At 44.9% G+C, this 27569-nt stretch overlaps 1 protein-coding gene across 2 annotated transcripts in view; it reads left to right on the top strand.

The window, feature by feature from the left end:
- Positions 1-27569, top strand: part of PRICKLE2 (prickle planar cell polarity protein 2) — a 323104-nt gene that overhangs the window by 222401 nt on the left and 73134 nt on the right. For both annotated transcript variants that reach the window (XM_049642679.1, XM_049642678.1), the window contains exon 3: positions 11433-11616. In XM_049642679.1, the coding sequence (XP_049498636.1) occupies positions 11433-11616 (184 nt within the window). The remainder of the gene's footprint in view (positions 1-11432; positions 11617-27569) is intronic.

The raw sequence follows: 27569 nt of genomic DNA, 5'->3' as shown, positions 1-27569 counted from the left end.
TTCCTTCTCTCTTTGCTTAGCAACCTCCTAGTCGGCAACCTTTAAATCCAGCTTCTTCAAGGAAGCCCTCCCTGACCTCTCGGTAACTAGGAGCTTTCTGTCGCACGGTGCCTGGCACATGGTAGGTTTTCTGTTAATAACTGACCTACAGCAAAGTCACAGACAGTGACTTTCTAGTTGGTTTGTTTTGAAACTTACTATTTTGAGAAACTGCAGTGTTGCGTAGTTGTTAAAAGATAGTACAGTGAACTTCCGTACATTCTTCTAGATGTCTCTGTTAACATTTTGCCACATTTGCTACTTTTTCTCTCTTTCCCCAACATGTGCATATGTATAGTATGAATATTTTTGCTTAACCATGTGAAAATAAATTACAAATGTCATCCTTTACCTCATCATATTTCAGCCTGTACCTCCTGGAAACAAGGACATTCTCCTCACTATCCCCGCAAAGAACTCTGCACTTTGATGCATACGGTTCAGCTCTTTGTGAGCATATCTTTGTGTCCCAGTCAAAGGGACTCTTGTGGGTGTTTTTTGTTTTCGTTTGTTGGCTTGCTTTAATCCCTCACAACACCTATCGGGATGTATAGTATGTAGATGTTCAGGGAATTATTGTTTAATAAATGAAGCTGCCTGCAGCAGACGTTTTTGGTGTTTCCTTGTCCCCCCTTGGCACTCACCAGCCCGGTTTACTGTGACCCATGGTTCCCGCTGTAGCAAGAACCACAGCCTTCCTGTCTGGCCTGTGGGTGAGCCAAAGGGCCCCAGGAGGGGTCCTTACCCAATGACTGTTGGTAATTGGTGGATAAGCACCTCTGCCTCTTGGACTCTCCCGTGGAACATTTCCAAGGAAGGCTTTAAACCATCTTTCCTAGCTCCTCGACCGACATGAGTCGCACTTGTCCAAAGCCGCAGCTGCTTGTGACCTCACCTTACTTTGGCATGTTTCCCTTCGCCAATTCCCTTTCCCATTTTCCTGTTAGGACTTTCCTGGGGATCGTCCCCCCATAATTGTTTATGCTCAGATACCTCCTGAGAATCTGATTCTGGGGAAAGCCGATCTCAGACATTGTCCCTCAGTTACTGGGACATCATACCCCTAAACCAAAGTATGGTAAGACATGTTCACAATAAGTTTTTCTACGGCCATCCAAAGGGCTTATTTTTAAAAGGGAATGGCTCAGGGGCACCTAGGTGGCTCAGTCGGTTAAGCATCTGACTTCAGCTCAGGTCATGAAGTCACAGTTCTTGGGTTCAAGCCCCGCGTCGGGCTCTGTGGTGACAGCTCAGATCCTGGGACCTGCCTCGGATTCTGTCTCCCTCTCTGTCTGCCCCTCCCCCTCCCCCTCTCCCTCCCTCTCTCTCTCTCTCTCTCTCTCTCTCTCTCTCTCTGTCTCTCACTCTCAAAAAAAAATAAAACATTAAAAATTTTAAAAAAATAAATAAATAAAAGGGAATGTGTCAGAAATTACAAGATTAATTCAGGGGAGAGTGCTCCATATATTTGCTCGTGGAAATATGAATTGACATATTACAAGAGGAAGTCGCTGCGGCTGAAAATTGCCCTCTACCAAGTCCGGCAGTGCCTGGCAGAGAGCAGCTCCTCTTGGTGCAGATGGCCAGAGCCGCTGGAGCCCGGGCAGAGGGCAGGGCGTTGGAGGGAGCCAGGCGGCATGGCCTTGGCTCTGAGCACATACCAGCCTCATACCCAGCTGGCCCTGTCACAGTCTCGCCCTGTAGCTTCCGTGTTTATTAGGAAACCATTCTTCCTTTCTCACAGAGCTAGAAATCTTGCTTCCAGACACGGCGAGTGTCAGGGTTCGTGCCTGGGTCCTTCGTTCAGCCTGAGTGTTCGCCAAAACGGGGAAAGCAAAGCATTGTGGCTCCGGGGACAGAGTTAAGGAGCCAGTCAGGCTACGCTAGTGTCTGGCTATGGAGGCAGGAAAACATAGGAATTTCCAGGGGAAGGGAATGAGGGCGAACAGAGGGACTTGACTGCACCCACTTAGGTGGTGCCATCCTCTGAATTTCACATCTGTGCCTGAGCTCTGAGACGGGCAGCCGCTCATCCGGTTCGGTCGCTGTCACGGCTGCAGACAGCAATGGGGGAAGGAGGGCTTCTTGAGCACCCTCACCCTCATCACGGCCTTTGTGCTTGCTTTTCTCCGCCTGCAGAACTCTCCCCCTGGGTTCTCTCGGAGCTGCCTCACATTCTGTCTTCTGAGCCCTGCTCAGACGTCCTGACCCATCCTCAACCCCTCTCTTCCTCACGTCCCTGTTTGTTTCCATTGTGACACTTAGCGCAATCTACACGTGGCGGGTTTACCTCTTTGTTCACCTGCCTGTTGTCTGTCTGCCTCCCTGGACCCTAAGCTCCGTGAGGTTAAAGCCATTACATGTCTTCAAAGCTGCTCTGTGCCCAGTATCTTCGTACTGTGCCCTGCGTACTGCAGACCTCATTCTGGTCTGCTTGCCTGGTGGGAAGGTTGGACGGACGGACTGATACGGATGTATGAACGGGCAGATGGCGGGCAGGATGTGTGGGAAAAAAAGAAGGAAGATTTCGCCACGCTGCCTACAACGAGGTGCTAAAAAGATCACTCTTCTTGGAGTCAGATGACTTAGGTTCTAATCTGTCCAACTTCACTGAAGTCATGGGTGAGTTTACAGCCTGGATTTTTGGTTCTGGTCAGTGGATTAAAAGGCTAACTCGACAAGACTGCTGAGAATGAGCAAACAAGATAAACGATACAAAAATGATACGAGAGGTGCCTCGGTGGCTCTGTCGGTTGAGTGACCAACTTCAGCTCCGATCATGATCTCACGGTTCCTGGGTTTGAGCCCCACGTCAGGCTCTGTGCTGACAGCACAGACCTGCTTGGGATTCTCTCTCCCTCTCTCTCTGCCCCTCCCCTGCCCTCATGCACACATGTACACTTTGTCCCTCTCAAAAATAAATAAACATTAAAAATTTTTTTAAATAATACGAACATTTTACATCCTCTGTAAATGTGAGCAATGATACTCGTGGTGGAAATGCAGCCACTGTGTGTGTTTACCCTTTCCTGGCATCCTCCAGTCGCAAAGCACATGTCAGAGTGGAGAGGCAGGAGCCCAGCCCCTGGCAGTCAGAACTGTCCTTTGGAGGTAGTTTACCTCCTGGAATATCCTCACTTCATCAGGCCATCCACCACGTATGGATCTCTTGCCTGCCTTCATTTCTGCCATTCTGACCCTCCACGTGTGTTTCCTGAAGGATGGAGAAGGTGGGAACAGAAACCCCACGTGCGGGTTATATCATTGTGTGGCCGCTGCAGGGCAATAGCTGGCGTTCTGTGTCACAGCTCAGCTTTGACAGTCTGCTTTACTCGCAACAGGATTAGCTCAACCGTACCTTCGGGCAGGCAGACCCCACCTGCGGTTCTTACTGAGTTACTTGAAGCACAGCATGGCAGCGCCTTTTCTGCTGATACCCACTGTCTCTTTACTGGTCGACTTCGGGAGAGTAAAAACTCTCTTCTCCCGACATGCTTCCTTACCTCCCAGCAACACCCAAGAGAGGCGTCCCCACGGGACAGTGAACTCAGAACAACGTTTGCCTCCTTTTAGGCTCGTGCTTTGCATGCGTGTGAGAAGCTGATGCTGTCATGGGAAACTTGAAGAAACTGGGCAACCGAGCAGACTGAGAAAGTCGAGCTCCTGCCCAGCTCCTCCTGAGTCCATCCTGCCCAGGGTGGGTCCTCCAGGTGGTTTTAAAGCGATGGGAGTTGCCGCAGCATTGAGAGTATGTGACTGATGTACAAAGACTCAATTCAGAGCCAAGGCTTAGTGGTTTTAAATTACCCATGCCCCATCTCTCCCCACTTGCACAGAAAATTGAAAGTCGATAGCTGTTGAAATCTGGTTTTCAGATGTTTTTTATCTGACGGACCTAACTTAACTCTGTGATGCCCATAAATACATATGCAGTTCCCACATTGCTGGCATCTTCCATGCTACGTAAATAAGTTCTCTAATCCTGTTACAGGGCACCGCTCAGAACAAACCCACTTATCTGGATTGAATAATGCTCTTCTGTTTGCTGAGAGGATTGTGTGTACGTGTGTGGGTGTTCTGGCTCATGCCTTGTCATTCCAGGCCAGTCTTGTCTCTTGGTACTTGCTGATGGCGGACACAGAGAATAAAATCTGGTCTCCAGTTTCTTAACACGAAAGAAAAAGACGACCAACAGCTGTTTCTGTTTAACAGTGATTATCCCTGGGATTGTGAGTGTTTTGAAATATTTTTCTTCTTGCTTATCTGCAATTCCTGATTCTTCTCTACATCAGCTGTGTGTTACTTTTTTTTTTTTTTAAGGATAAGGAAGCAGTGACTTTATAATAAGGAGAAAAAGGGTTCCCCTTTTCCTCTTATTAAGAATAAAAAGAGTTTTGTTTTGTTTTGTTTTGTTTTTGTCTACAATGAGCGGGAGTCATGGGAGAATAGACACAGCGAGGACACATTCGTTCTGTAGCAAAAAGCTATGGAAGACTTTGGGTTATTTTATCCCTTTTGTCTTTAACAAAAGTGTATTCTCCCACACCTGATCTCGGCTGCCTGAGGCATTGCCACATTACCACATATCCAGTGTTGGGTGTTCCTCATCAGTCATTTACCGTGTGTTGGGGCTTTGTTGCCCTTTAAGCAGTCTGCCCTTGGATCCTTTGCCTGAAAATGACCTGGACCTGATATGGCCACAAACTTGGGACCCATATGGGACAGATGGTGGGGCTGAAGTGAGACACCCCTCTGATGGCTCATGTCCAGCACCCTTTTACACGCAAGCCCCCCCGGGTGCCCAGCTGAGTGCCAGGTGGGCTCAGTGATGTCAGAGTCTAAGACACGGCAGTAGGGAGGGGTCAGCATAGGTTCCCTGGAGCAGTTTTAAAAATGGACGTTGCCCAGGGCTCCTGAGACCTGTTTTACCAGGATGTTGGTAAAACACACACCCTGACGCTGGTGTTCCCTTCTACCTGGAGGCCAGTGCAGAGAGTGTCCTCCAAGCGTGCATCTGGGACGCTGGCAGAATTGCTCTCCTGGGCTCTGGTCTCAGATCTCTCAGATCTGGGTCTCTGGGTGACCCCACTCCTCTGTAAGCATCTCCGTGTCATGTCTTGGCAACCGGATTTACAGTTTCCCATGAGTAGAACAATTATTGATAGAGTTTCACGATTAGGAATTGTTTGTCTTTTGAAAGCTGTGAGGAGCTTGGTTTTTTTGTTTTTGTTTTTGTTTTTGTTTTTTGTCTTTCCATCATCTATTAAAATATTGAGCAGCTCATTCACGTCTTGCTAAGTGCTGGGAATGACTTTGAGCCATCAAGGGATGTATGCTGGTTTCCAAACTTGTGTCCTTGGACCCTTGGGACCTTAGGACCAAAATGCCTGGAGTGTGGAAAGCAGGTTGAGCTTGAGAGAGGTCTGCCTCCTTCCCTCACACCACCTTGGGCAACTCTGTTTTCACATAGGAGTTCTTCCGTGAAAATTATTTTCCTCTCATTAAAAAAAAGGGAGGGGGAGGGGGAAGGAGAGAAAGATTTTTTTTTTTTTAAAGGACTTATCCGACTTCAGCCAGGTCACGATCTCGCGGTCCGTGGGTTCGAGCCCCGCGTCAGGCTCTGGGCTGATGGCTCGGAGCCTGGAGCCTGTTTCCGATTCTGTGTCTCCCTCTCTCTCTGCCCCTCCCCCGTTCATGCTCTGTCTCTCTCTGTCCCAAAAATAAAAAAAAAAAAAAAAAAAAAGTTGGAAAAAAAAATAAATAAAAATAAAGGACTTAATGATGTTTACAGTGACATCGGAATCTAGAATCCTGCCATTTAGGACGTGAACTTGTCAGAATCACATTCTAAAGGAGGATCCCTTTTTGCCTTCATCTTATCACCTCTCACACAAAGCAAGACATTGTGGTTCCAGGGTTCAGTGTTGTAAATAACCTGTCAACATTTCCAAGATGAGACATCCACCCCCCCCCCCCAACACGCACACACACCCAGGCCATTTATAATGAATCCTTCCACGGCACCACCGCATGGTATGTAAGTTAATTAGCATAAATTAGTTACTCTTCAAATGCTGTGGTCATGGGCGCAGATGACAAGAATACTTTGAGATAGTTAAAAAGAGAGCCTCCACCTGGCCACCAGTATTGTGTGCAAGAGCAGATCATGGCTCCTGAATGTGGAGGCAAATGCATTAATGGCTGCAACTTGTGGGTAGGGGGTTGCAGGGGATTTTGCTGGGCAGAGGGAGGGAAGGAAGGGGAATGCGGGATCACTGCTCCCGGGATCCTGCCTTCTTCCTTGGAAACCTGTCATTCACAAACCCAATTATGTGCAGGTAGAATGTCAGCTCTGACAGAATGAAACCAATGTGTGCTTTATATGGTTGGTCTTTTTATTTTTTTTTTAATGAAATCCTGCTATACTAGCAGGTTCTATTTTCATAAATGTCTTTTTTTTTTTAAAGTCGAATCATTTATTTCCCCCACACACTCCTGAAAAGCTTTAATCAGTGTGTCGAAAGAGAGAGCTGTTGGGTGTTGCTGTGTACATTTTGCCAAGAGGGAGAGAGAGACCTGAGGATCAAGAGAAATCCTCATGGCCTATCCCTGACCCTCCGCTCCTGTCTGAGCATCTGAGCCTTGGATTCCCTATTTGTAAACAGGGGTTATTCAATTAGTCTTTCCAAAGGCTGTCATGGCATCCCTCAAAGACGGAAAATTCTTTGCAAATAAAAATGCCTTGCCACAGGAGTGCCTGTTAATTATAAATGAGAAGTAGAAGGGAGGCAGCTAGCAGGGAAAATACATGAGATCCTCATGGTTTCTGTTTACCATTTTTGTTTTCCTTCCTCTTTGATTTTGCTTTTTCTGAATGTGTTTGTTATTCGAGGGCACAAAGGTACTTGTGGTTGGGATCAGGCATGGCTTCTATAGTTAATTGTTTGGGTTCAGGGGTCACATAGATCCTACTCTGAGTCTCTGTTCTGCTCACCATTTAGAGTTTACTTTGAACATATTGCTTGATCTCTCTGGGCCTTTGTTTTCTTCTCTAGAAAGTGGGGATGATAATTTCTTTGTGGGAGGAATGGCGTGTTAATCTGGATTTCTGGGTGTAAGGTATAAGTTAGGCAAATGCTGTGCATTCTGCACATGTATGCACCTTCCCTAATTCTGATCACCTTCATGCTGCTTCACCTTTCCCATAGCGCTTAGCATCGCACATGATAGGGGCTTGGATAGTTGTTGACTAAATAGACCTTTAGCCCTCTGCCCTCACTCTGTTCTGTTGATCGTTCTACTCCGTGAGATTCATTCTGGATCTGGTTCTGTAATTCCGTGTTTTGTTTTCTTCTTGTCTTTTTTCTTCTCCTGGGGCTTGCATTCATTGGATTATGTCCATCAGACATTAAACATTGTGCTCTTCCTTGCACCACTGGATACATGACTTGCTCTGATGAATATTCTGGAGACTGAATTTGATAAAAATTCCTCTACATCTTGTTTTTAAAGTATGGCCTTCTAGTATAAACTGTTAGTCACCAAAGAGCTTCCTAAATTTGCTTAAGCCCACTGATTTTTTTTTTCTTTAAGTCATTAACTGGTATAAAAATATTTGGAGGGAAAAATCCCTGACCACTTCCTGACACCCTTGACTTCTTTACAGTAGCCGGTTAATTAAAGAGTTACTTAAAATGGGCTCTGACTATTTTTAAAAGTAGCAGCCAGGGTTTGGAAGGAACCTCTTTGAGTTTCGAGATGCAAACCAGATCCAAGTGTACATTCTGTCTGTGTATATTTTCAGTCGGATGAAGAGCAGGAGGTGGGAGAATCTGACAAGCCTGACTTGGCTGAACTAAACTGATTTTGTTTCTTGAGTACACTTTGGTGTCAAAATTCAGGCAAAGGACGTTAATAGAGTAAGGACAAAAACCAACCGATCATCTTACTAGATGGAAAAAAGCAGTTGACAAAACCCAACCCCCTTTTGTGATTAAAAAAAAAAAGCACCCAAAAAACTGGTGTAGAACGAGTCTTCTTCAACTTGAGAAGCGGCATCTGCAAAAAACCCACAGCTCACTACTACTTGATGGTGAAAGATGGGATGCTTTTCCTTTAGATCAAGACAAAGATGTCTGCCCTTGCCACTTCTGTGGACCATTGTACTGGAGGTTGTAGCCACAGCAGTAAGGCAAGACAAAGATATAAAAGGTATCAGATTGGAAAAGAAAGAGTAAAACTATCTCTCTTTGCAGATGACATGATCTCATATGTAGGAAATCTAAGAAAATACACACACGTACACACACACCATGCTCTTAAAACTACAAAAAATGAGGGGTGCCTGGGTGGCTCAGTCGGTTAAGCGCCCGACTTGGGCTCAGGTCATGATCTTGCGGTCTGTGAGTTTGAGCCCCGCATCGGGCTCTGTGCTGACAGCTCAGAGCCCGGAGCCTGTTTCAGATTCTGTGTCTCCCTCTCTCTCTGACCCTCCCCCGTTCAAGCTCTGTCTCTCTCTGTCTCAAAAGTAAGTAAACGTTAAAAAAAAAATGTTAAAAAAAAATGAGTTCAACAAGATTGTATGGTGCAAGATGAATTGACAAGTACCATTGGTGTTTCTATCTACTAACAATCTGAAAATGAAAGTAAGCAAACAGTTCCATTTACAATAGCACCAAACAGAATAAAATACTTAAGGATAAGCTTTACAAAAAATGTGCAGGACTTGTAACTAAAAAGCAAAAAATAGCATTGAAAAAAATTAAAATAGGCTGGAATAAATAGAAAGACATATTTTGTTCATGGGTTAGATCTCATATTGTCAAGATAGCAGTATTCTCCAAGTTGATCTCTAGACTCATTGCAATCTCTATCGAAATCCCAGCTGGATTTTTTTTTGCACAAAATGGCGGGATAATCCTAAAATTCATATTTCATGATGCAAATGTCAGGGACCCAGGAGAGCCAACACAGTTTTTTGAAAGAAGGACAAAGTTGGCGGATTATATTCACAATTTCAAAACCTGCAAAACTACAGCAATCGAGACAGAGTAATGCTGACATAAAGTACATAGGTCAGTGGAATAGAATTGAAAGTCCAGAAATAAACCCTTATATTTATGATCACTTGCTTTTTGACCAGACAGTCCAATGGAGAAAGAATGGACTTTTTAACAAATGGTGCTGGGACAGTTGAATAGCCACACAACTATGAAGTTGGACTCCTACCTCGCGCCATGCATGAAAATTAACTCATAATGGCTCATAGACCCAAATACAAGAGCCAAAGCCATAAAACTCCTTGATGAAAATATAGGAGTAAATCCTTACAACTTTGAGTCACACAGTGGTTTCTTAGGTATGATACCAAAAGCACAAGCAACAGCAGAAAAAGAAATAAAATGGGAGTTCCTCGTAATAAGAAATGTGTGCATCAGTGGGCATCATCACGAAAGTGAAGACCACCCACAGAGTGCGAGAATATTTCTCCGAATCCTATTTCTGATAAAGGACTTGTATTCAGAAATATATCTAAAAAATGCTTATAATTCAGCAATAAACAGAAAATAACCGTTTTTAAAATGGGCTAAAAGTTTGAACGTTCTCCAAAGTAGATTTATAATAAGCGCGTAAAAAGATGCTCAATATCATTAGCTATTAAGAAAATACAAACCAAAACCACAATAAGATGCCACTCCACACCCACTGGGATGGCACCAACAGAAAGATAATAGCGTGTGTGGCAAGGATGTGGAGAAAATAAAGCGCTCATTCGTTCTTGGTGGGAATGGACGATGGCACTGATATTTTTAAAGAACAGTTTGACAGTTCCTCAAAATGTTACACGTAAAGTTACCATATCACCTAGTAATTCTGCTGGATATATACCCAAGAGAATTGAAAACATATGTTCACACAAAAATACTTGTATATAAACATTTAGAGCAGTGTTATTCACGAAAGTAAAAAAGTGGAAACAGCCAGAATGTCCAACTGATGAATGAATAAACAGAGTGTAACATATCCACACTATGGAATATTATAATACAATAAAAGGGAAGGAAAGACTGGTACATTGTACAACATGGATTCACCTTGAACATCTCATGCTGTGTGAAAGAAGCCAGTTTCAAAAGACTACGTATTGCATGATTCCATTTGTGTGGGATCTCCAGGATAGGCAAAGCCCTGGAGATAGAAAATAGATTAGTGGTTGTCAGGGACAGGAGGGAAGGGAATGTGGAAAGTCACTACTCATGTGCCCTGGGTTTCTTTGGGGATAATGAAAATGATCTAACATTAAATCGTGGTGATGGTTTCACAAAGCTATGAATATACTAAAAGCCAGTGATTTGTACACTTTAAAATGGTGAACTTCATGGTAGGGGAATTAGATCTGAAGAAAGCTATTGTCAAAAAAATTAGGCACACGTGGGGATTAGGATTCTGGGCTCTCTCATTGCCCGGATATGATGTTACCGAAACTAATCGTAAAGATCTGAGTACCACATAGAACGGCTTATTTTCTTAAAATTTTATTCCTCCCATTTTTTTCCCCTCTTTTTTATCATTGGAAGCTAGAAATGCTTTTGTGTTGCTGATATCAACCTTTTTACTGCTTCATCATTTTTGTAAGCATGGAAAAGAACAGAGGGTAACCTTAAAAGAGAAATCTTCAACTTTGGGGCCAGATTTTTATCTTCGGCTGCTACCTTTTGACATAACTCACATGCATGATCCTCTTGTACTGCATATTAAAAAAACCATAGAGATTTGGGTTTCTGATGAGAATTTCAAACCCATGGGGATATTTAGTACAGGTGACAATGTCTTTCCCATGAGATCTTGGGGCCAGATTTATTTCGTGGGAAAAACGTATTTTCGCTCTTTTTCATCAAAAAAAATCTCACCTGCAGTTCTTTCTATAACCGCTTCCATTTTCCAAGCTTCTAGGAAGCTTTTATAAAAATGGTGTGTTGTCAATATTTGTTACATCCACAGGTAATATTTCTGGTCAGCCTATATTACGTCTACTTAATTACTACTACAGCCAAGCAAATTTGCTGCCATCCATGTCCAGTGCTCTGTCTAGTAAAAGATACTTTGGCATGGCTTTTGGGATATTGATTTAGAAGAAAGGTTGAAGTCCAAGTTTGAACATTGTCATCCTGCTTACCTGGCGGCCTCTGACCTTCCATGACGTTTCCGCATGTGTACTGCCACACCTTTTCCAAAGACAGGCGTGCTGTGGAACGCTGCTTTAGAGGCTCTTGCCAAGAGCCAGTTGCCAAGGAATGTGTTTATGGTTTGGGATCCAAGGGCTGGTGACTAGCAGCCAGTTGAAAATGGTTTCTTTTGCCTTCCTTCTCACCTACCGCCTTTGCTGCTTACAGGAAGATCTGCTTGCACTGCAAGTGCCCTCAGGAGGAGCACATGGTGACAGTGATGCCCCTAGAGATGGAGAAGACTGTCAGCAAACTCATGTTTGACTTCCAGAGGAACTCGACCTCAGACGACGACTCAGGCTGCGCCTTGGAGGAGTACGCCTGGATCCCACCAGGGCTGAAGCCTGAACAGGTACCATTCTTGATTGGGCAGGGGCGGGGGTGGGGGGGGCAGTTGTGGTTTGGGCCGCCCGTCCTTCCTCATTCCAGTTCAGAGGGAAGAGTTAACTTTGCTGATTCAGAGAAGTGGTTGGGGCTCCATGGGTTGAACGGCTTCGGGGGCCCCGGTGGGAACTGAGTCCTGCGTGGGCCACTGTTAATTCATTCTGGATTGCCATTGTTAACTGTCAACAGAAGACTGACTAGAAACTTCTCAGGAACAGTGGCTTTAAAACGTTAGAGAAGGAAACTTGATTTTTGAAGGGTGGAAGGGATTTCTACATCGGCCATGAATCTCTAAGATTCTTTGTTAAAGGAGAGGGAGGAAATAGGGATTTGCCTTATTCTTCCCAGTGATATATGCTGTGTTTAAATACTAAGTTTGGCCTTGCTTTGCAAAGAAAGACATTGGCATTTCCTGAAATATTTGGCACTTCCTACAGGCTGTAAATATTATTGGCTTGATTAGATGAACTCTGTTTCTCTCTGTTTCATTGTGTTTTTCTCAGTGATGTACAGCCTCTGCTTTGTATTTCTGTAGTTGGCGTTTTCTCTTCCACAGACTCATGTTGGCTTAGAAGTCCCCTCTTTTTAGCTGGATACTTTGATGAGCTCTGAGCTGTGCACCCCTCTTTTTCCCTCTGACACAGAAAATTCATCCTCTAGTGATCTTCTCTATGTCTGACAGAATGTTTTCAAGCTTAAAATACCCCTAAAATGTGAAGTCAGGAAATCTCTGCGCGATAACGCTTCTGGAAAAAGTTCTTTATGATTAAGAAAGACCCAAGAATTCCCAGGTGACTCCCGAGTTAGACACGGATAACATCTCTTTGATGAGCCATTTCTCATTGTCTTCTAATATATGAGGTCACAAATTGGCACCCGAAGTCAAGCACACTGGCAGGATTGGCTCAGTTAGCAAAGTATTCTTTAAAATTTTGCATTAGTGACTAATCCTTAAAAATGAGGAGTTTTAATGTAAAAGTTCATAGTTGTATCTTAAAGAATTGAGGATCTGGCATCTCATCCCTGCAAGGATTGGTGCCGGCCAAGCCTGAGCTGGATGCTGGCCATTCTTCTTAGACAGTTGGATCTCTCCGGATCGCCCAGTCCATTTCAGCCTTTGATGTTACCTTCCCAAGCCCTACAGGCACTTCATTTTTGTGATCTCTGCCCTAATTCTTACTAGGAAGAAAATGTTTTAGAACAGCAACATTCACAGAAAATGATCTCCATGAGAACTTGAGGGAGTTCTGTGCTGAGATATTAGCAGGAAGAAATAAAACCATTGTCTCTCAGCTTACAGGCTAAGGTTCTATCTTTATTTTCTTCTGCTTCAGTGCAGATTGTGTTATTAAAGAGTAGGCTTCAGAAAAATGAGAGTGTTTGATTGAGTTTGTCTGAAAAGTCAAATGAGGTGGTGGGTGACTGAGAATCTTTGACATCATCGCTCTGCTGCCAGTGTTTGAGCAGTGAATTTTCACACCTAGATACATCTGTGAGCTTGTTTCATTTTCTTGCTAACCTCATTTCCAGCAACTTCTAAGAGACCCATCTCTCTTTTGTTCACATTGCTTTCTGCGACATTGGGCCCTGAAATTCTGAAGTTAAGCTATTTTGGGTTCCCTGCTTAGGTAGACTCTTCTCTAAGACCGTGAAACATCATTCTATGATTTTCAGATGTGGAGAAAATTGTCTGTAGGACCAAGAAAACAGGCAGTTGTGGAAACTGGAGTCTTGGTTCAATTCGCCAATTCTGAAGCGAGTGCTTACAGTATTTTTGGAGGCCGCTTGTCTCATCCAAAAGGAACGTTATAGGGAAACAAAGAACCACTTTCTTTGATTTGTTTTTCAAGAAAACAATTAATGCTCTTCAACAAATGGGTTGAATTATGTCCAGTGACAGGATATTCCCATCTCTTATATAACTCTCCTGTTCCTTGGATGGTCTCCTCTATTCCCTGAACTTAGTCAAACCTATGTGACACAGAGAGTTAGAAAGGGCATTTGTTCTCCAGAGAGTGAGAGATTATCTCTTCAGACTCTTTGATGGACTGTATATTTGCCTAATAAAATACGAGTCTATATTTAAAGGTGTTTGAAGGGATCATGTTGGACAAAAGAAATGGAATCAAATTTTAAAAGTATGATATCATTCAGGCGTGTGGGGGCTCAGTTGGTTAAGCACAGGACTCTTGAGTTCGGCTCACATCGTGATCTCATGGTTGTAGGATCAAGCCCCGTGTCAGGCTCTATGCTGACAGCATGGAGCCCACTTGGGATTCTCTCTCCTTCTCCATCTGCCTCCCCCCCCAAAAAAATGAAAATAAAAATGAAGATAAAATTATGAGATATTTTAATATCTATTATGGAACTTTTTATACATTTAAAGGTTTTTTTTAAAAAGCTCTCATGTTCTAAGAACGTTCTAAGATTAAAATAATTTGGGACCCTGAATGCCTTTCACTGAAAATGCTGATGTTTAATATCATGTTAGTCGTCTCTGATTTGAGAAAACTCCTTTTTTTACCAAGAGAAATTACAGTGAACATTAAATGCTCTGTGCTGCAGGCAAAATGCTAAAGACTAGTTAGGGTTAAGAGTAATGTGCTTTCATTTCTGTGAGAACCTTTCATTTTACTCCCTGATCACGGGGTTGGTAGTATACCTTCAGGTGATACTCTTTATTATTCTATTGCTTCTGAGAAATGCCTTCAGTTATATACAATGCACATGGCAGTCACCTCCCATTTAGAGAGGTGTTTTGAATATGGGCATTTAATTTCATAAAAATCTCCTCGCCGAGGAGCGCCTGGGTGGCTCAGTCAGCTTGAGTGTCCAACTCTTGATTTCAGCTCAGGTCGTGATCCCAGGATTGTGGGGTCAAGCCCCACATCGGGCTCTGCGCCGAGTGTGGAGCCTGCTTGAGATTCTCTCTCTCCCTCCCCCTCTACCCCTCCCCCCCGCCCGCTCTCTCACTCTGTCTCTCAAAAATAAATCACACATTTTTTTTAAATCTTAAAAAAAACCTCCTAGCTACAAAACCCAACCTTCTTGAAGTAGTGTGAGAAACGGTACATATGACCGATGATGCCAGAAAGGAAGGGCGTTCATGTTGTGACTTTTAAGGATTTTTAGTCACTGGGGCCGCTCACACCCCTCTCCCGCCATTCGCTTCAAACAAAGTGTGTCCTGTCATCCGGAGAGCCCTCCTCGACCTAACCTGCCCTGATTGACAATCTGTGCTCGTTTCCAGTTTGTCTTCACGCTCACTAACATGTGCCCCGTCTCCTAGAGCTGTCGGGGTGATAAATTTATAGTGGGTGATACTTCAGGAGGAATTTGGAAAAATATTTAGGACGCCGTTGGAACTGCAGATGGTGAGCAGGGGTTCTCTACCGGAGCCCTATTGGAATTTGGGGCTGGGTAATTTTTTGCTGTTGGGACTGCCCCTTTCAGTGTAGGATTGCTCGCAGCTTCCTTGGCCTCTCCCCACTAGATCCCAGTAGCACAAGCCACCCACTCCCCAAGACCTTGGGATGACCAAAGCTGCCTCCAGGCAGTGCCCAGTGACCCTGGGGGTTCACTCAAGTGGGGTTGAGAAACACTGGATGAAAGTGACCTTAAAACCTAAAGGGTAAGTCGGCAAAATTTTGGCTCAGTCGAGGCATAAAGGCTGACCCAGATCAGCAGTTCCTTGAGTGCTACCATGTTCTAGTTCCAGTGGCATAGCTGCTCCCTCCTAACAGGGTTAGGTATTTGGAAGAGTGAAAAAGGGGGGAACCCTTGCTGCTTAAGCAGAGGCCGTGCTTTCCAAACAAACAGACCCTGCTATCCTCAGTGAGTCAAAACAAGGATTGGAGTGGGGTGAGGACCAGGGAGCGGCACATGGGCCACCTTTTATTCTCCAAAACAGAAATCGAGTTCTCCTTTGATATAGGGAAAACTGGCTCGTTGAAAAAAAAAAAAAAAGAAAGAAAGAAAAGAAAATATGAGATACCTAAGGAAGTGGGTGAAAATCACCCGTAATTCCACCAGTAAGGAGTACTGTTTTGCAACCTTTATAATAGGCGTGCAGCAAGTATCTTTGTAAAAGGAGTACTTTCTCTTTTGTTTCGGACAAAAAAAATGTGATGATGCCGTCCATTTACCCTGACTTTCGTTTCACTTCATCTCCTGTGAACATTTTTCGGGATCCGTACATTTAGATCCAGGTTATCCTTTGGAAGAGTTGTTTGGTCCTCCCTGGGAGTTTCCAGCGTGGAAACCTTTTGGTACCACCCACCACTAGGGGGAGCATTTGGAAATGGATGTTTAGAAGGGGGTACTTAACGGTCAAAATAATTCCACTAGCATTAAAATGGGTAGCAGCTTGGGACGCTGAGCATCCGGAAAATCGCCAGATGTTTCTACAAAGACAAAGCAAGTCGGAGTGCCAAGAGTGCCACTGTTGAGCGCCCTAAGCTGACGGTTTCTTTTTGAAGGGTGCCTTGTTGGCAGCTCTCCGCTGCATTAAATAAGGTGGGGGCAGCCGTCGACCCTGTGCATTTGCCTTTTCCTCTCCTGAAGAACAATTCTGAGAGGTGGAGTGGTCACACGTAAGCCTTTTTAAGGCTTTTGACTTGTTGTGGGAAACTGTCCTCCAGAAAGGTTATAACTGGTAAGTCCTCTGGGTACACAGTCTTCGCCGGGCACGTGTGGATGTGTTTTTTCTGTTCGTTCTGCTCAGTGCTCCATGCAAGCCTGATTCCTCTTTATCGATGTTTTGGATATTCCAGCATCTGTAGACGGTAGACAATTCTCAAATATGAACGTCCCCAATCCTTGGCTTCCAAACGTTAGTAATATTCCCTTGGCCTTAAACTGTGTCTTTGCGCCTAAAGAGCAGTGGTTGGGTCATTCGTCCAGAAGTCTCAACTCGCGCATCACGTGACCACAGGAAGGAGGCAGATACCAGGAGTCAGTGTCCAGCGTTCGGCTTTCATAATTCTGCCCCATGTGGCAAGTCAGATCATCCAGTGCTGCCTTGCCTACAGGAGGGGGTGAACTAGTTGGTTTCGAGCCCCGTGAAAGTGTGCAGTATCTCTCTTGGAGGTACATAAAAGTCTTTGTTTGGCTTTTCATTTAGTGACTGTTGCTCATCCATCAGGTATCAGATTAAATGCGTTTCCTGAAGGCGCGTCTCTGACCACCGCCTACACCCACTGTGAGATTGGGTCCCCAGTTACATGCTGCATAGCAGTCCCTGCAACTTCCCTTATTAGCACGTTTTCAAATGTAATTAAATACCTGTGTGATTATCTGCTTGGTGTTGGCCTCCTTCACTCTGCTCTAAGACCCGAGAGGGCAGGGGTCTTGTCTGGTTCGTTCTTCACGAATCCCCCAGCGCCTAGCACAGTGCCTGACCCGTGGCAGCCAGCCAGCAGATACTTGTTAAGAGACAGGCAGATGACCCAGATGCTCGGCAGAAGCAGAAACGTTCAGGATTGCATCACACGGAAAAGACAGGAGTCATCAAAATGTTTTGTTTTTTTTCCTAACATGAAGGATTATTCTGTATCAGGTTTTCCTGCTCCTTGTGTTTCTCTTAAAGGTATGTGTTCTAAGCAGATTCCCCTAACCATTTCGGTGGCTTCAGGGTTTTCTCAGCTTACAGGGGACGGGAGACTGGTGTGCTTTAGCCCACACGTGCATGAAAGCTGCTGACTCTAAGACCCGGGCCTGGAGCATGGTAGCAGGAGCCTAGGGTCTGGCAGGGAATCATTTGCATCTCAGTCCAAATGTGGGGAGCCCTTTGGGAGCCACAGGGCGAGGAGGAAGAAGCAGCATGGTCCAGCGGGAAGAACGTCACCTCTGCAGTCGGGCACATGTGGCCCCTCCTCCGTACCTTTCTAACCAAGAAAGGTACTCACTTTCCAAGAGTGTTGGTTTTCTCATGATGATGATGATGACAGTGGAGAAAATCCTCAGCACTCGTTACGTGCCCACCACCGTTTTTAACTTTGCTTGCATTACCCTATTTAGTTCTCGAATCAGCCTTACCGGGTCCTTGTCACTCCTGTCTCTGTGTCAGAGGTGAACAAAGCAGGGCTCAGATTTAACAACGTGCCCCCGGCCACGCAACCGAGCAGCAGAGACCGATTCAGTCTCCAACAACCCACCCTGGGAGTTGGTATTCCTAGACGGATAGGCCCCAGGGCCCCAAATGAGGGAGCGTGTGCACACAGAAGGTGCTCGCTGAAATGGTTGTCACCTTACTGCCCTTCCTGTGAAGCTATCGTGTCACCGATAACCGTTGCCCCGAACTGAGCAGGCAGCAAGAGGGGGAAAGGAATAATTGCTTGTCCGGGACAGAGGAAGGTTGGGTGAGGGTGGAGGACGGTTAACAGGAGTCCCACGTTCCTCCTCAGCCTTCTCCAAAGCTTTCAGTCAAATCATTTCGAATTCTGCCGAGACAGAGGCCTTTCTGTTCCCAACGTCGCCTGCTGTGTGAGTGTCGTAAAGGTGCACATCTTTCCTTCTTTCAACATTTTTTCATTGAGACAGAGGGAGACACAGAATCCAAAGCGGGCTCCAGGCTCCGAGCTATCAGCCCAGAGCCCGACGCGGGGCTCAAACTCATGAGCTGTGAGATCATGACCTGAGCCGAAGTCGGACGCTTAACCGACTGAGCCACCCAGGTGCCCCTTTTTTCATTTTTTTTTTTTAATCTTTATTTCTTTTTGAGAGAGAGAGAGAGAGAGAAAGACAGAGTGAGAGCAGGGGAGGAACAGAGAGAGAGGGAGACATGGAATCCGAAGCAGGCTCCAGGCTCCGAGCTATCAGCACAGAGCCCGATGCCGGGCTCGAGCACACAAACCTGTGAGATCAGGACCTGAGCCGAAGTCGGACGCTCAATGACTGAGCCACCCAGGCACCCCAAGGTGCAACATCTTTCTAATGAAGTTATGGCTCCACTGAGTCAGAGCTACTTGGACAGGGGCTCAGACGGGGCCACCTGACTGAGTTCTCCCGTGCCCCAAGCAGGTTTCAGAGCTGTCTGCTGAAGAGATGAGCTCCCCCACCCACCTTCCTTGGTGCCTGAAATCTGCAACATCACCGTCACTAGGCCTAGGAGGAGTGAGTCCATAGGCCGCTCATAGGCCGTTTGTGCTGCCCCTCAGGGGATCAGCAAGTCAGCGGGGGCATCACTTCTGGCTCTGGCCTCTCTTTATTTGCCGCTTAGAGCTTCTTTCGCACCCGTCTCTGATGGGTGGGCTTCTTGGCAGTGCTCCCCTGGACTGTGTTCCCCCTGAGGGGGTAAGGAGAGAATCAGAGACTATGCTGGAGAGTTTTTCATGCATCCATTCACTTATTCAGCAGATACTCGTGTGTACCTACTATGCTTCAGGCACTGTCCCAGGCACTGAGGATAAAACTATAAACACGATAATTAAGGTTTCTGCTAGATTGTAGTTGTAAGGGGGTGGGTGTTGGAGACCTAAATTAGAAAGCAAATAGATGTTGCAGATATGTGCAAAAAGAACAATCATTTTAATAACAGTGCTGTAAGCGTTTAGTGGACTCATGTTTACATGTGTTGGCTGTTGTGCTAGGTGCTTTACACGTTGTGTCTCATGTAATCCATACCATGAAGACAATACAGCAGCTTCTGTGATAATGGACGTGGACTGGCACGTTGGGCGGACCGGCTAATCTAGATTGATTGGTCAGGGGCAGCCTCTCGGACCAGCGGTATTTGAACTGCTGCGGAATGACCTGAAGAAGCCAGCCATGCAAAGATCTGGCTTGTTGAAGATGTTAAAGTGTCCATTTTGTGAAGCTCAGAAGGGAAATGAAGTCAGTACCAACTTTGTATTTGCATCAGGAATTGGGCGGGGGGGGGGGGGGGTGCGCCTGGGTGGCTCGGTCGGTTGAGGATCTGACTCTTCATTTCGGCTCATGATGTCACGGTCACAGTTCCTAAGAGCGAGCCCTGAGTCAGGCTCAGTGCTGACAGCATTGAACCTGCTTGGGATTCTCTCTCTCTTCCTCTCTCCCTCTCCCCACCCTGCCGCACTGCCCCCCACCCCATGCTTGTGTGCGTGTACACATGCACGTGCGCGCGCTCTCTCTCTCTCTCTCTCTCTCTCAATAAATAAACTGAAAAATATATATATTTTATAAAAAGGGGAGCACCTGGGTGCCCCAGTTGACTGATTCGGCGTCTGACTCTTGATTTCAGCTCAAGTCATGATCTCAACAGTGAGATTGAGCCCCACATCTGGCTCTGCACTGACAGTGTGGAGCCTGTTTGAGATTCTCTCTCTTTCCTTCTCTTTCTGCCCCTCTCCTGCTCTTATGTACCTGTGCTCTCTTGCGCACGCGCTGTCTCTCTCAAATAAATAAACTTTTAAGAAACTTAAAAAATTTTGGGCAGGGTGTCGTGGATGGTTTGGGGAGAAATGAATGGAGCCCGTGCAGTGTCCAGCTCTTGCCAAGGCATCCAGGGATGTGAAGCCTGGAAAACCCCACGGCCTTGGTGGCCTCTGGGACATCGAAGGAGCCCTCACACCCATCACCTTGATGTTCCTGCCTGCAAGTGGGGGTAAGGCAACAGAGAGCCCCCGTACAGATACTCTCAATAGGTTGATGTCTACCCCTTTTATCACGTGCCCTCCCTTTCCACACGTGAGCGTGTTGGAGGGAATCATACATTGTCTCTTTCACCCCAGGTACTCGGTGCCTAAAATAATGCCTGATGCCGATTACTCGTTCTGTGAAACAGATGTTACCTGAATAGACCATCACATTGGTCTTGTACTGATCCTTGTACAAAGTCCCTCCCGTCTCCAGGGAATACCTCGCTACTCAGAGAGGATCAGAAACTCCACTCGCTTGCCACAGGTAGTAAGGGGCAAAGCCAGGATTCCCACGAGCTGTCTCTGCAACTCCAGTGCTTGTTTGGGCTCTTCCTCCTCCACCCCTCTTTCTTCTCCGGTGACCCACCCAGGCTATCAGATCCAAGGAAGCCGACTTGGCATATGTTGGAAGTACACGCCACATGCATCACACAAGGCCCTTTCATTCTTAGGGGAGGGAAGTTTCTTCTAATCTCAGGTTGACTCTGGTGACTAAGGGATTTCTCTTTTCTCCACCTCCAGTTTCCCCATCCCTGCAGGAAGCAGGAAACTTCAAAGGCTAACTTTGCCCCATCAACAGTCTCTGTTTATCTCTGGCTCTTCTCACTCTTCGGTCCTGGCCGACAGCCCACGTGGCGAGAACCACATTTCCTCTACTCCCTCCAGTGGCCCCCGTGTTCCTGTGCAGTATTACATACCTGGACACTCACCAGTGATATTCATTCAGCGGGCATTTATGGAGTGCCAGCTATATGCCAGGCCTTTTCCGGGCGTTGAGGGACAGCCACGAGCAGACCAGTATCCTTCCCCTTACGAAGCCGACATCATAGCAGAGGATGCTGTTCACAGTAGCGTGAAAGCAGATGACTTGCAGAAAGTGATGTGTGCTAGAGAAGCAATAAAAAGGGGTGATATGGTTTAGATCCAGAGAGGACAAACGTTTTCTGCGAAGAGCCGCACAGTAATTATTTTAGGCTTTGGAGGACATATGTAATCTCTATCACAAATACTCTGATGCTGTAGTGGAAAAGTAGCCAGAGACAACCTGTGGGTGAATGGGCATATGACAGTAAAACTTGGTGTAAAAGAAGTAGTCAGTGGGCCTGATTTCACTCAAAGGCTATCGTTTCCTGGTCCCTCATTTAGAGAAGCTGCTTTAGATGAGGTGGCCAAGGAAAGCATCGTTGAGGAGATGACATTTGAGCCGACTTGTTGCTCCAATTATTACTTGTAATGTTTTCTAGTTATTTGGATAGAGAGAAAGAGAGAGCAAGTCAGGGAGGGGCAGAGGAAAAAAGAATCCCAAGCAGGCTCCATGCTCAGCAAGGAGGAGCCCAACACAGAGCTCGATCTCACGAACCTTAAGATCGTGACCTCAGCTGAAATCAGGAGTCAGATGCTTGACCAACTGAACCACACAGGCACCCCTCAGGCTGAGCTGTTCCTTAGATGACCCACGTTTTGTCAGCCTCGTCCAGTGGTTTTTCAAAGTAAGGGTCCCGTACCGCTTGGGAACTTTCCTAAAAATGCAGACTCCAAGGCTCTGTCCCAGACCTACTGAACCAGAACTCTGAAGGTCGGCCCACCATTCTTTTTGGACTCTAGGTGTTTCTGATATGTGCCAAAGCTTGAGAACGGCTGCTTGAGGGTCGTGGGAAAAACCAGTGTTCAAAACACATGGAGCCACATCTTGGCTTTGCCCGTTTTTAGCTCTGTGACCTTGAGTGGACTGAACTTCGCTTGTTTTGTCTTGTAAAATGAAGAGACTCTTGCCTAAGTCTGAAGTAGCTATGAAGACTACCTAAATTTCTCTTTAAAGAGCCTAGGGGATGCTGACCCCTAGCAGGTCCTCATCGAATGGTACCTACTGTCATCACCATGACCGTTATTTGGGTCTTTAAGACACTGCAGAAGAGTTGCCTGGGGGCAGTAATGGAATGAACCCCCAAAAGTACCCCCTTCCATCTCTGGCATCTTGCCCCTGACTGACATCTCTTGGACACAGCCTGAAGACAAGGTTGTTAATGTTAAAGGGGAATTCACGATGCTTTTAAAATCCTTTTACCGGCGCTGCTCCTCAGCCCCTTGCTTGGCCTCTTGACCCAGAAAATGCTCCGGTCCCTGCTGTTGCAAAGCCATGAATTTTACAGCTGTGATTCACCCCTGGGCTGGGTCCCCAGTGTCAGCACCCAGCTTTGCAATTCACTACAGGCTATTGACAGTTTAGTCTTTTTTTAACATGCGAAGCTATTTATACCAAGAGGGACAGAGGCCGGTAGATCTGGGGGAAGGGAGAGACGAATGACAAAGTTGTTCATCTCTCTGGGCCCGCTGGGTGGTTCTGGTTCATAACACGGGAATGCACCGTCTAATAGCCCTTTTAAAAACCCCACAAACACCATCATTAGACTCACCAGCCGTTTGCACAACCATCTTCATTTCATTATTCCATCAGCACATGCTGAGCTCAAAATGGAATTTCATGGCCTCAGTAAGGCACACCGCTCTCCAAGTGGATTGGATTACATTTCTTCCAAGCGGCCTCTCCTGCGTTCACCTTCGCCGTCACTCATCCTAGTGCTTTCGGTGCAGCGTGAGACGTGAGTGGGGAAGGGAGGCAGAAGGAGGCCCAAAAGCAATCTCCTGCACAGTTCTCAGGAAACCAGTCACATCAACGATGCTGTGTTGATCTTGGCTCCATAAATGCAGTGACATCATCACATGGCAATGGGAAATATGCCCGTGCACGGTATTCAGTAAAACTGCCTGTTAATGAACTTGTTTTCAACGGAACTGTCAGAGATGGGCCTAGAAGCTGGGTTCAGGCTTCAGGGCCTTTGCCGGATCAAATCAGCAGCATTGCGGCCAAGTTCTACCAGCAGGGCCTTGTCAAGGCTTGTGTCTACAGTGTGATGCCTGGGGAAACCAAGGCTCGTTTGCAAACACAGGAAAGGTTAGCTGCCATTGGATTTTCCAGCTTTCAAGACGATGGCCTTTATACTAAATGCATTCTGGGATCCCCAAGATTGTGAGTGGGCCTCAGGACTTGGACTTGCTGCCTGTGTTCACTGCTGCCCGCCCTTTTTGCTGACTGTGTAGCCTACCCTTTGAGCTGGTGTGACAATTGATTTACTATCAAGATGATCTCTGCCTTATGACTCGTGAGATATTTTGAGTAGTTTCATGGGATGGTTGGATGAATCTACCATCAAGCCCACTGATAACTAACTGTCTCCGCCTGTCCATCCATTCAGCTATACACTCATACCCTCACCCATTTATTCATTTGACAGTTATTTCTTAAGTAATCATTACCTGTAAGCCCTCGGTCCAGGTGTGATCTCGGTGTGGCTGTTTTCCAGGAGCTTCCCAGCTCCTGTCTTGAGATTTTGCTCGGTATGATGTGGACTCATTCGCAGGCAGATGCAGACAGTCCTCTTTGTGGAAGATCCACAGAGACTTCGGGCTTTGTGTTGGTCTCCTGTGGCTTCCATTTTTTTCACTTCCATTTCGTTCTTCTTGGCTCGTGGTATTCCCGAGTTTGAGCACTAACATTCACTAACTCTGTGTTCAAATCCCAGCTTGTGTTGCTCCCAAACATTGACCAAGGTAATCCGCCTTCCTGAACTTTCCTTTCATTCATCTGAAAACCAAGGATATCATTATGTAACTATAGCATGGTTGTAAGGATTGAATGAGACAATACTTTAAGCATGGAGCTTTAAAAATGGCTGCTTTTCGCTTTCTTTTGAATACGCAAAAATTGGAAACAAACCACATGTCCATTAATGGACCAATGGATAAATTGTGTTGTATTCGTACAGTAGAATACTATTCTGCAATAAAAAGGAATGGACTTTTGATACATGCAACAACATGAATGAATCTAAAAATCTTTATTCTCAGTGAAAGAAATCAGACCAAAAAGTTACACACTCGAGGATTCCATTTATATGAAACTCTCGAAAATTCAATCACTAGCAGATCAATGGTTATTTAGGGATAGGAGAGGTGGGGAGAGTGGGAAGGAGGAAAGGCAAAAGGGAAGAGGAACCTTTCAAGGATAATAGGGTTTTTTTTTCTCTCTTGTGATGATGCTGATGATGGCTTTGTTGCAATATATGTGTATATGTGTATCAAATTTTATCGTTATGTTCTATGAATATGTGCAGCTTATTATATTTCAAATACCTCAGTCAAATGAACTAATGAATGAATGAACAAACGGACTTGCTCTTTAGCAGATAGGAAGGCAAGTGTGTTCTCATTCCAATGGTGAGGTCTTCCTAGAGTTCCACGGTTGCCTCAGAAATTAAGTGAGCCTTTTGGCCAAGTACTGTCAGAAAGAATTTGCTTAGTATTAATTATACACAATAAAAAGGAGATTTGGGACAGAAACTCGTCAACATCCAGATGGATGGCACTGAAAACTCAGTTCCACAAACTGGCTCATTTCATCATCTCTGTAAATTCTCTATGACAGTGCTTAACATGTAGTTGGTACTCAGTAAATACCAGTGGTTGTCGTTACTGCTATGGCGCCTAGAAAGACTGATTGAAACTCAGTGATCAGCTCTTGTTAAGAGAAGCTAATTACTCAGGAAATTGCTAAACCTGCATTTCCTGAAATGCATGCATAAATTCATAAGCTCTCGCTTGAGAGAAGATCAGGGCTGCCACATAGAGTTGTACAGTTTGTGCACTGCACAAAGGTGCCCGGCCTAGGGGGTGATTGGAGGCTGATATTCACCTAGGCTCTGATGACTCCCAAAAGGAGGAGCACATCTTGTTTAGCATAAGACACCTTGCAGCTCACCTTGCTGTAAGGCAGGACTCTATCTCGAGAGATTGGGGGCTTTTTCTAATTTGTAGTTGGGAGGGTATCTGTAATTTCCCTAAAGGTACCGAAAAGTCTAGCACCAACCTAAAAGGACTGTGAGCATTAACTTAACTAGCTCAGCTCATTGATTACTTTATTTCTTATTTCCCTGCAATCCTGGGGTTCTGGGAAACCTCTTGTTTGACTCTTGCCAAAGAATGTTAGAAGAGGTGGTGTTTCCATCCTCACTGGCATTGAGTAAGTGGTAAGGGAAAGGAGGGAGGGTTTTTTCCCCCAGTTCTCATGGTCAAGATTGTGAATACCCAATGCCCTTTTCTAGTTTCTCCTTCCTCTTTCACATTTAACAAATCATGACAAGCATCAGAGCCTTGGGCAGAGAGGTGGGAAGGGATAAGAGCTGAAATACCAACCAACTAATTTTGCGAACCACTTGGCAACTCTCTTCCTGTTTGAGGGAGAGGTTCGAATCAATATAGATAAATTTGACCTTGAGTTTGTTCATGGTTGTGAAGCATCCATCTTCTCCTGAACTCCATTGCTGTGTGGATCATCAAGAATTCATCTGGATGATGAATATTTCATAGGAAACAATTCTGGTGAAATAAGATCAGTGGGTGGTCTTTCCCAAGCATAGGGATTGAAAGCCATCTCTATGGTATCAGACACACTTGGGACCTGATGCACATCTGCCACTCCCTGGCTGTATGTGTCATTGGAGCAGGTGTTTTGTTTTTTTGTTTTTTGATTTTTGTTTTTTTGCCTTCGTGAAGTCATTTTTCTTCATTTATAAAATGAGATTGTAATGATTCCTGCCTTAGAGGGCACCTAACACCTGGCATCTCAAGAAGCTTTAAATAGAATTACCGATTGGAAGTCCAATTGGTGTGAATACACTTTACCTGGAAAAAACCATCTGAGATAACAAAACTGGGGTCTCCGTCTGATAGGGGAGTGAAATGGTAGTCTAGAGAATGGGGGAGAGGGTGGACAGACACAAGAACTATAGAAATAAGACCACAGATATTATGGAACCTCAGGGTGCCTGGGTGGCTCAGTCGGTTAAGCATCTGACTTCAGCTCAGGTCATTATCTCATGGTTTGTGGGTTTGAGCTCAATGTCAGACGCTGCACTGATAGCTCAGAGCCTGAAGCCTGCTTCAGATTCTGTCTCCTTCGCTCTTTGCCTCTCCCCTGCTCACGCTCACTCTCTTTGTCAAAAATAAATAAACATTACAAAAAAAAAAAAAAAAGAAACGATTGAACCTGAACCTTGTGTTTGACGTTTAAGAACGCGACGTGAGAGAAAGCGTATAACTTTGCACATTGTCACATGGAGCCGGAATTTAAGGAGTAGAGTTTATTTCCTTTACCAGTCTTCCCCCTACAACATCAGGGAAAATACTTAAGGACTGTAGAGCAGGCAGATAGAAACAGGGGCATTCAAGTCCAGAAAGAACTATGAATCAGAAAATTTCAGTTTCAGACAGTGGTCTCTAAGTGACCTTGACCAAGTTCCTTAGCACCTTATAGCTTCTGTTTCTCATTTAGAAAATAAGGATGTTAAGTATTTTATTCCCAGTATAAAGTAAGAATAAGGAAGGTAATGTTTCTAAATTGTTAGGAAAAAATGTGATAGAGTTAGTGAGCAGTAATCACCATTGATGTGATATTCTCTGTCGCCTTCCTGATTTTTTTGCCTTTTGGTCTTCTATTGCCTGAGAGAGGTATCTTAAAATCCCTCATTGTATTTATGGGTTTGTTTATTCTTGAATTTCTGTTTTTGCTTTATATGTTTTGTGGCTGTATTTTGGGTGCCTGCAAGTTTATTTTTCTAGATTTTTCCTTTCATTGTTTTTGTAACATCTCTTTTTAGTGTTTTTTGCATTTGATTTACTTTAACACGAAAATCATTTGTATGGTTTTTAAAAAGCTTATGAATGCTGCATGAATAATATTGTCCTAGAATATAAATAGTGGACCAGTGGCTATTACAAAGTGATCGACAAATGTACCACTAATGATGTTGAAGTGACCAAGGATCAGTTAATCACACGTAAAATTTCTTTTTTCACTACTAATTATATTCACCTAAATTCTGGTTTGTACAGTATTAACATTGCACACTAGCCTCCTTTGGGTGAATAATAGCAAGCAAGAGTATGCTTTTTCATTCCTTTATTTCAACCTTTTCTCATGGGTGGGTTTTAAGTAAGCAGCACATGATGGATATTGTGTTTTACTTCTAAACTGATAATCTTTTCATCCGTGGATATAATATATTTACATTTGTTGTGATCACTTAGATAATCATTACTACCACTTTTTTGTTGTTTTGTGTTTGCCATCTTTTTTCCTCTCCCTTTTTCTATTTTCTTCTATTTTTGAGTAGAAGCTTCCTTCATGTTCCTTCACTCTGGGAAAACTATAGACTACGTTCCTATTTCTCTAGTGATGGCTAACTACTTC

Source organism: Panthera uncia, chromosome A2, assembly GCF_023721935.1.
Source record: "Panthera uncia isolate 11264 chromosome A2, Puncia_PCG_1.0, whole genome shotgun sequence".
NCBI lineage: Eukaryota > Metazoa > Chordata > Mammalia > Carnivora > Felidae > Panthera > Panthera uncia.
The sequence above is the reverse complement of the archived record's forward strand: the minus strand, read 5'-3'. Positions and strand labels throughout refer to the sequence as shown.